The sequence below is a fragment of the Ostrea edulis genome, chromosome 7 (genome assembly GCF_947568905.1).
Source record: "Ostrea edulis chromosome 7, xbOstEdul1.1, whole genome shotgun sequence".
Classification (NCBI taxonomy): Eukaryota; Metazoa; Mollusca; class Bivalvia; order Ostreida; family Ostreidae; genus Ostrea; species Ostrea edulis.
Genome location: NC_079170.1, coordinates 58,790,517 through 58,800,149, shown reverse-complemented (window position 1 = coordinate 58,800,149; position 9,633 = coordinate 58,790,517). Strand labels below are relative to the sequence as shown.

At 34.4% G+C, this 9,633-nt stretch overlaps 1 protein-coding gene and 1 long non-coding RNA gene across 3 annotated transcripts in view; one reads left to right on the top strand and one right to left on the bottom strand.

The window, feature by feature from the left end:
* Positions 1-1,363: 1,363 nt before the first annotated feature.
* On the bottom strand, positions 1,364-2,295 carry LOC130048278 (uncharacterized). The gene is made up of 2 exons (XR_008797125.1): positions 1,626-2,295; positions 1,364-1,410 (listed from the first exon to the last, which is right to left on the bottom strand). It is a non-coding gene; the product is annotated as an uncharacterized LOC130048278 (long non-coding RNA).
* Positions 2,296-3,394: 1,099 nt separating this feature from the next.
* LOC125654292 (protein MCM10 homolog) overlaps positions 3,395-9,633 on the top strand; it is a 63,121-nt gene continuing 56,882 nt past the window's right edge. For both annotated transcript variants that reach the window (XM_056144830.1, XM_056144829.1), the window contains exon 1: positions 3,395-3,522. In XM_056144830.1, coding sequence (XP_056000805.1) covers positions 3,406-3,522 — 117 coding nt within the window. In that variant the 5' untranslated portion in view covers positions 3,395-3,405. The remainder of the gene's footprint in view (positions 3,523-9,633) is intronic.

The window sequence follows — 9,633 nt, the reverse complement described above, 5'->3', positions numbered from 1 at the left end:
ATAACTTAATCTACTGTTCTATCAAAATCAAGAAACCGACAAGAATTGAATTATAAAATAAGAAACCGACGCGATTCAAATAATAAGAAACCGACGCGATGACCAAGTGGTCAAAACTCCAGAAAAAATTTTGATCAAAGTCTTAACTGTACTGAGTTAATACCAAACTTGAATTGTGATTTCAATATATATATACACTGGTTAAATAACACAGGAATGAATGACGAAGACAGACAAATTGTTGTCAGATACTACTCAATGACCCTAGCCTAATTAAAGACAAGATACCTTAGTACACTTGTACCAAATGTTGACTCTTGGGATAATATATGTTCAATATATACCAATATAGTTATAGATATATATCAACACTCAGTCTAATGATATGGGCAAATCTAAAAAAATCCCAAATAAACAAAGATCACTACAATCTAGCTTATACTGAATCACTTACCTAAATGATGATGATGTGTGCAGTGTCGCTGTCAGTAAGCGCAATGTTAGTACAAAACAAACACACAAAATGTCATGGGACATCAAAAATTGACTTGTATCTGTCTATATAGTTAGAATAATTATTACCTGGGCTGTATGCACTGAAATTAACCAAACTATCAACAACAGACAAACTAAATCCTATCGTACCACAAGCTGAAAGAAAACAACCACCTGATTATCACCAGCAAACTTCAACAACGTGGTTTTGTTTTTACCGGATGTTATTACTAGAGTTCAAGGTCAAATATTTTTAGATGTAGTTTAACCTGAAAATAAGCTTCCGGATATTTACGGATATAGTTTTAAACGTTAAACTGCGTATTATACTCTCTCAACACCAATCTCGCACATTTCATATAGGTTTAAGCACAATACAAATATAAGTAAACAAAAGATGAACACAAAATAAATAGGAAAAAAATGAAATGACTGAAAAAAATCAAATGACCTACTAAACAGCTGATATCTGAGTCACGTGACAAAAAATTGTGCCAATCTAAATTTACACACAATGCAATATATTCGTGAGATAACAAAAGTATGAGCTTACCAGTCTTGTCAATGAATCATATCCACAGAAACACATAAAGACATGAATGACACATATAAGGTCACAAGGTATCACAAAACACAACATATAACACAACACTGAAGTCCGAGAAGAATGTTTACGTCATGGTCCACAGTTAGAATGCGACTTCCGGTATGTTTCCAACGAAGCGCAAAGTCATCAACTGATTTTTGTTCACATCGTGCACGAAATGGAGCGCGCGGTAAAGCCACCAATTAGCCGACTCCAGGTAGAAAACACGTTGGGCGCCAAATTTGTAACCGGTCTTGGGTTTAAAGATAATCCACAAGATGGTTAAGGTCGTAGATTCGTTTACTTTTTGGAAACAATGAAAACAAACCCTATAACAACAATAAAAACATATAAGGACAAATACAATACAAAGACAAAAGACACTATCGAACATATGATATATGCAACGATACAAATATATATATATATTGGTCATCATTTTATCGTCAAAGGACATAACTCTCTGAACCATCAATTATAAGTAATTGATATTAAAAAATGAATATAATGTACTGCAGTGAATTGCATATATACATGTACATACCAGTTTATGGAACTGAGCTACAGCTTCCGAAATCAAGGTGAACTGCTTAAAACTCTTATGATGACCTATTGAATAATTTACTAAAATACTAAATTCTGTACACATATATCACTCTGCGCATTTATATTACTTAAAACTCATTATTTACTTAAAGAACAGAAATTATGTTTTCCCACAATTCTACTTTCAGTAAATCTTTCACTCATGACTTGCACACAAGTTTTATGAATAAAGAAAAGTTTAATTACTTATTTAAATTCATTACTTGCTTTTAATCATATAGTAAAACTATCAGCTACTTACAGTTGTTGGTGTTAGCAAATCCTCTATAAATTAAATATATATTTTATGCTTATTTAGAACTCAATAGTGGTAACACCCTTTGGAATCTCTTTCAAAACTAGATTTTCCTGAACTATTTCATAAAAAGAACTCAGGAATTCCCGCCAGGAATTCCTATTGGCCAGAACAAAATACTAAGACCAATCAGATGACAGAACATCCGAGTTATGTTCTAACTGGACCCTTACGGATTAAACCATTATATTTAAAAGGGGTGTTTAGGTTTCTTTAACACACAACACAAAGTTAGTAAGTAGCGCAGCGCAATATGTATTGAAGTGAATGAATGTGAATGGCAATATAAAAATATAAAACTAAACTAAGTACAACTACCACATTGCGATAAATAAAAGTACGTGCATTGAACCAGAACAGAACACATGATTTAGTACGTTTGACTAAAAAACCATAACAAATAGGACAATATGTAAAATGGAATATTTCTTCAAGACAATCAGTAATAAATGTGTAATTAAAATTCATCAAATTAAATTAAATTTGTAATGATGGTTCTGCGGTAGAACTACGTCCACGTCGTAGAATCGGGGAAAACACATAATTTATGTGGCTAAGAGTTCTGCCATAATTTAGAAACACAAAGAATGCCTAGTAATGGTAAATTTTATTAATTTTTAAAGTAATTTATTTCCGTTTTAATGGTATTTTTCTTTGGATTATATTGTGTTATGAGCTATGTTTGTTAACTGTACCTGTATCGGTGTCCGTTTTCGGTTTTTTTGGGTTTTTTTTAATTGTGTGAATCAATTTGGACATAAAGATTGTCCCCGAGAAGTATGAAGTAATTCTGTTGGCCGGTTTTAATATTATCTTTAAAACATCGCAATCCGGGACCATCGGGAGTCGGGAGTTGGCAGTACTAGATTTACCGCTCACCATTTACAAAGGAGCTGTGGAAATCGGTCAGTGTCTTCGACCGTGTTTGGGTTCCGACATTTATAAAACGTACTAGATTTACCGCTAACTCTGGTTTGGTACGTTTGTAGAAGAATTTTCAGAAAAAGTATATATATCTTATGTACCTAGGTTATAAACAGTAACCTCTGTAAATTGTGTGTTATTACATGCAGCAGTAAGAGAGAAATCTCGAGAAAAAAAATCGCTATCCGGGACTTTCGGATTTTGGCCGTAAGTACTACATTTACCTCTTACCCTACATTTACCGCTTACCCCAAAATATGGCGCCAAGAATCAAAAAGTGAAAGTAGGTTTACACACTGACTACATCGATGTGAGAACAAAAGATCACCTTAACTGAAGTTCTGCAGATCTGTAAGGCAAGCGACAGTTGTCTAATCATTTTATATCGATAATGTAGCTGATCTTTGAGGTCCATTTATTCTATCGTTTGTCTGAAGCGGGCTAGCGGCGCGGCGGCGTAACAAGTCATCGGCATGATTGTCCGAATGTTTTAGGGACGATGTATTTGTCTTTTTATATAATGATCCTTCTCTATATTAAATATTCATATGTTTTAGAGATGGGTCATCATGTGTTAGAAGGCAAATATTTCGTGACACTGACAGGTGTTTACCAGGTTAATTGTGAACACTTCCCCTACAGCGAGATATTCTCACGAAAACGCGATTATCCCGCTCTACCGAGAGTAAATATATCCCGTACTACCTAGAAAAACACCTATAGAGTACATTTCTTTGTGTTCCACATGAAAAGAAGAAAAGTTGTATTGGGTTTCAGACTGCTTCCCTCTTGCGCAGCAACTTTGATATGCAATTTCTTGACTGTTGTCAATTTTTTAGAACAATTTGCGTCATGTTGAATGTGTGTCACACTTATTCAGCGTTGCATGGGATTTGCCATTATTTTCCATAAAGATGCCAAAACACCTGTTTATGGTAATGTTTACTTTCCCGCTAAAGAGGGATAATGACGTTTTAGCGAGAACATCTCGCTATAGGGAAAGTGTTCCCAACCTGTTTACCTTTGGCTTTGTACCAGTGTACCAGTAGTTCATAGATTAATAGAAAGGGGGAATTTGCGGAAACACTGCTCCTAAAACACCAAATAAAGTAGAGGAGAGTGTTGATATTTCGGACAGTTTGAAATGTATTTTAAAAATGCTCATCATCTAACCACTGAACCTAGGCATATTGTATATTGGTTGATTCAACGAACATTCTAGATTGTTTTCTCGGGTTTCATCGGATTTTTTCCTACTATTTTTGCCACATATTAACACCTAAACATAGTCAGGTAGACGATGGTGTTGTTATTTCGGACACATGGTGTTATAACTTTGGACAGTTAGGGAATTCTGTTGTTGCCTTTTATTTCGTGGTTCAATGGCATTTTATGCTTTTGTTTTTGCATATTAGATGATTTTTATATTTTTTGTAGAGGTTTTGATTTTGTTTATAATTTTAAATTATATCAGTAACTTTTACCAGAAAAATAGATCTTAACGGGACTTAATTGATTTTACCAATCAAAGAAAATTGATTCTGTTTTTTTTCCTGCAGTGTTGGTGATAGGGCTGAAACGATACGCCCCCTTCACGATACGATACATATTGCAATACTTATGCCACGATTCAATACTTTCAATACAATACAATTTACAGAAGAATCCAATAATAAAATTGAAGAAAAAATTAATTATCAATATTCAAAATCATAATTATAAAAGCAAAACTGCCAAATGGTGAGATGCCTGTTCTCTGTAGTTTAAACTGATATAGTTTATTATCAAGTTTATTATTATTTTCGTCAACCTCGAGGCAAACAACAGTTTGAACATCATTTGATGCTATTTTGTTCCTCATGCAGGTAGAAATATTAAATATGTACTGGCTGAGACTGATGTATTTTACTGAACCCATTTATAATAAATGTATCAAACCGAAAATCGAGGCAATGAATCGAAAATTGAATCGAGCGTTTATATTGAAAAGTATCGATATTTCGGTGAATCGTTTCAGCCCTAGTTGGTGAAGGTCATGATTTTCAATCAACCATTCAGAGCAGGGTATCACATGCACATAAAATTAGGTGTTTTCTATTTTGTAAATATATCAAGTTCGGAAATCAGTTTAAATTTAGAACAAATAACTTTTGAAGCGTAAGATATAATGATTTTTTATTGACTGTCCGAAATATCAACTCTCTCCCCTACCGAAAACACCAATGCATTATTAAAAACACCTACAGGGTGTTAGTTCATGCACAGGTATCTGAATTTTAATCAATGAAAAATAGATAAAAATAAGAAAATATTTGATGTAGTGTACACTGTATTTATATATCTAGATAGAGTAAAAAGGGATTATTGAGTTCTTCCCCATGTCCATTTTTATTCTGCATTAGTCATTATTACGTCATATTTTTTTTAGGCATAGTCATTTCCGGTTTATCATCATTAATGTAAATACAGAAGTGTATGGCCTATTAATAATAATGATTGGTTTTTATATAACGCTTTTTCCAGCGTATGCTGCTCAAAGTGCTTTGTAATGCATTATTACCCCGGCAGACCTTATATCAATCTAGAAATTTCTCAGCCTCCTAGGAAGCATACAGTGCAAACTGCCATTACAAGCGCTAGAGCACTAACGTTCTAACAATATCTTTCACTGTCTATAGCCAGGTACCCCTTTTACACTTGGGTGGAGTGAGGAAATTCATGTAAAGTGCCTTTCCCAAGGACACAACGTCGGCCCTGCCGCGGCCAGGACTCGAACCCACGACCTTTCGGTCGAGAGTCTGATGGCCTAACCACTACGCCACCGACTTTGATTCAATGCAAGTATAGAAGAATTTTTTGTATATAGATGAGTGTTTCTTGTTCCTTTTCCTGCAAAAGTTAACCTTCAAAGGCTATGTAAGCTTGCGATTGGTATGGATTTGGAAATCCTTTCTAAAAATGTTGGTGTAGTACATCTGTAATTAAATACATACAAAAAAAATATTATCTCCAGCTCTTGAAAGTCCAATCGCCGATTGGCAAAGAAATATTGAATTTTTGGAAATCATTGATAAAAATGTCATTTAAAAAATCAAGACATACCAGCTATTGAAAGTTATGTTGCCATGGTTTATCTTTACAAATATTGGGCACCATTCGAATGAATATCTGATAATGGATATATCGATACTTCCGAGGCATGCACATAGAATCAGGGAGGGGGATGGAATGGTCCCCCTTATAACAACCATCATTTTCTATTATTAATATATACAAATAAAGACATATTTCGTGACACAACCATGTAACCCCCCCCCCCCCCCCCAACCCCCAACTTTTTATGGTGGCAGAAGTGAATCCATGGATGTAATGAATTGTATGTCACTACTTAACCCTCCTTCATGTATTTGGAACTTGAAACTTTTTGAAAAGAACATGTTAGGTTTTGTTTGTTTTGTTATATTTATTTATTCTTATCAAGAAAGTATAATGTGAAGATCGACATCTCCGACTACATCCCCTCTAAAAAACGATGCTACGTGCATGTACAGGGTTCTCATTGATAGCAGGCACCCGACAATTCTCGCCCCCTACAGTACTTTGAGTAAAATCGCCGTCTACTTTCTGTAGTTAAGACAAAATAAGGCTGTGCTATATCATTATTTAATTCAATGAAACACTAAAGTCTTGAAACTTTTTTTATTTCACCAAGAGGCTCCACATGGAGAATAATAGTACCAAAAAAGGCACGGTCAACAACGATGTTGAACATAATGAACAAAGCACAACAGGAAGTAATGGTTCGGATGCAGTTTTCACATTGTAAAGATTATTTCTGGTTTTGTTTTTGGTAATTCCTATCCCAATTTTCTGAAATTTGAAACGAAATTAGTGTGAAGCATGGAGAAAATCACGGGTCTGTGCAAAGAAACCAATGTTAGGTAGCATTCATTGGGAGTTGAATCTTGCTCAAATTTAAGATTTAACCTTTCTACATATTGCATTGAACTGTTTAGGAAGATTCTATCTGAATTGAATATAATCAGTAAATTTTATTATAATACAGATTTTGTAGTGACAATGTTGTTTCATTACAAAAACCTAAATGGAATTAAGGATTTGGAAATTATTGCACTACTACATAACACACCAACAGAAAGACGCATTCACTCGTCTAAGAACATGTCATGGCTTCCTATAAAATCTCCTTATCATTATAGAAAAAAAAAAAAATTGTTACCACAGTCACTTACATGTAAATTAACACATTTTGCTGACATTTTACAAATGATTTTAGTACTAGATTTAAGGACATGCGGGACGATGTGGCCAAAAATAATGTGTCAATGAATATTTTTTCTTTTTTTTTCATGAAGCACCATCGGTATATCCTTTACAATGTGTATAAATTTCATGACCACTTTCTAAGTATACAAGGGAGGTAATAAGCTTTGAATTACCCCCCCCCCTTTTCGAAAATTGTGAATTTTCCAAGATCATTCCGATTTTCAATTGAAAAAAATAATTTGATGGAAGTGAAAATGATAATAATCAAACTAACAAATTTCCATCCGACTGTTTTAATCAATATTAATTAATTCCCGACACACAGCTCTTTAATTTCTGTCATCTTCCACATTTATTAAGTTAAACACTTATATGTATGATCTTGATATGTCAAACATCACAATTTGTCAAGAAGCTAAGTTTTCGTATGTCCAAAATAAACAAATTTGACGAATAATTCTGGTATTAACAAGATTCGTTGTTCACAATTTTACAAACAAGTGTTTTTTTTTTATTGACTTGTTTTCTATTCAGGAAACACTTGAGAAAGTGAAGAAATTAAATTCCAAGTTGTATGATGTATACAAAGCAAATTACAAGCCTCAAATTACAATAGCAGTTTGTTACTACACATATTTTAGCCTCAAAATTGGGAAAGATCAAGAGTATATGGCATTGGCAACAGTACCGTTTATCGATACCATTTATATTAGAAAAAATGCATGGACCGTGGATATCGGCCGGAATAGCTCAGTGGTTGGAGCACTGACTAGTAATGCATGGGTTCAAGGTTCATTTCAATTTTCAGTCCAGCCCAAAAATTTTCTTCCTATTTCAGTTACATAATTATAATTATAACCATGCATATTTATTTATATTACCTTGACAAGTCTGCCACCCCCGGGATGTGCGGGTGAAGGTCCTGCTAGAGTCTGGCAAAAGAATCTGGATTTAAGGAAGGAGGGCTATATACAATGTGGATTTAAGGAAGGAGGGATATATACTATCTGGATTTAAGGAAGGAGGGCTATATACTATCTGGATTTAAGGAAGGAGGGTTATATACAATGTAGATATTGGTCTGGGTAGCTCAGTGGTTTGAGTAAATTGACTAATTTATGGTTAACTTTCATTACCATAAAGATGCTGTCCATGCTATTTTATATATCATCTTCATTGGACATATTGTATTTGTTCTATCTCATCGTAAGTTTTTCTTTGTATTGTAGTCAATGAATTTCTCTCTATTTCACAAGCATGACTGTCTAAAGCAGCATTCCACTTGGCCAACATGGTCGCTAACAGTCTTCGACGTTAACCGGTGGCCCGATGCCCGAGGCCAGTAAAATCGGGATCGGGCTTCTAAAAATATTTAACCCAGGAGTCTGGCGGGCCTGTAAATGTTTTATTGTATGTGTTGTATATATTACAAATAAAGCGCGAGATTGACTCAGACTTTCGCATCGATCAGAATAGGGAGGCACGGGCACTGGAAGTTAATGTAAATATATAGTATGTGCATGTACAAAAAATACATGCACATACTATATATTTACATTAACTTCCAGTGCCCATGTAGGGAGGGGGGTCGTCCGTGAAATTCAAAACCTCACAAGCATATTTAGCAATCACAACCATCAGATCCAAATAAAGAAAAACGGTCGCACAAGCCAAGGAGAAAAGAGAATGAAAATCCATGCCCCATTGGACCAAGGGTGACCCTTTGCTAAGATTTAATTCTTGAGAAAACAAAATGTTTTGTACGTGGTGATTACAAAACAAAGCAGATTCTGAACAGGAGCTGATGTCATCTGCAAGATTAATATTTTGAAAAATAAGTTATGTAATCCTTTTAATGTCAGTTGTATATTTTCCTACAGTAGAACATACATGTATCTATAGTGTAGAATCAGCATGCAACACCTTGCAAATGACAAGTGGTCAAATTAGATAAAATATTTTGGGCCATTAAAATATTGTTCGGGCTTGCAAAATTATCATACTGGGAGGCCCGAAGGGCCTGTGCTTCACAAAGTTTTTCGTGAAGACTGCGCTACCTGTGCAGAGAATGCAATCTGAAATACAAAATACAAAATTTAGCCACATGCAATGTCAAATCATTAGATTTTCTAACAGTAGGAATGACATTCTGGGAATATATGTATATAAATATGTTTTAACACCCTCTAGGTTTTTTTTAAAATGATACATTGGTGTTTTCAGTACCTTTTGGTGTTTTCGGTAATTACCTGGTATCTTTTGTGTTTCTGCGAATTTCAGAACAACAGGAATGGTTCTGTAATATCGGAATGGTTCTGTAATATCGGAATAGAGATGTTGTACATGTAATATATGAGATGTTGTACATGTAACACATGAGATGTTGTACATGTAATATATGAGATGTTGTACATGTAACACATGAGATGTTGTACATGTA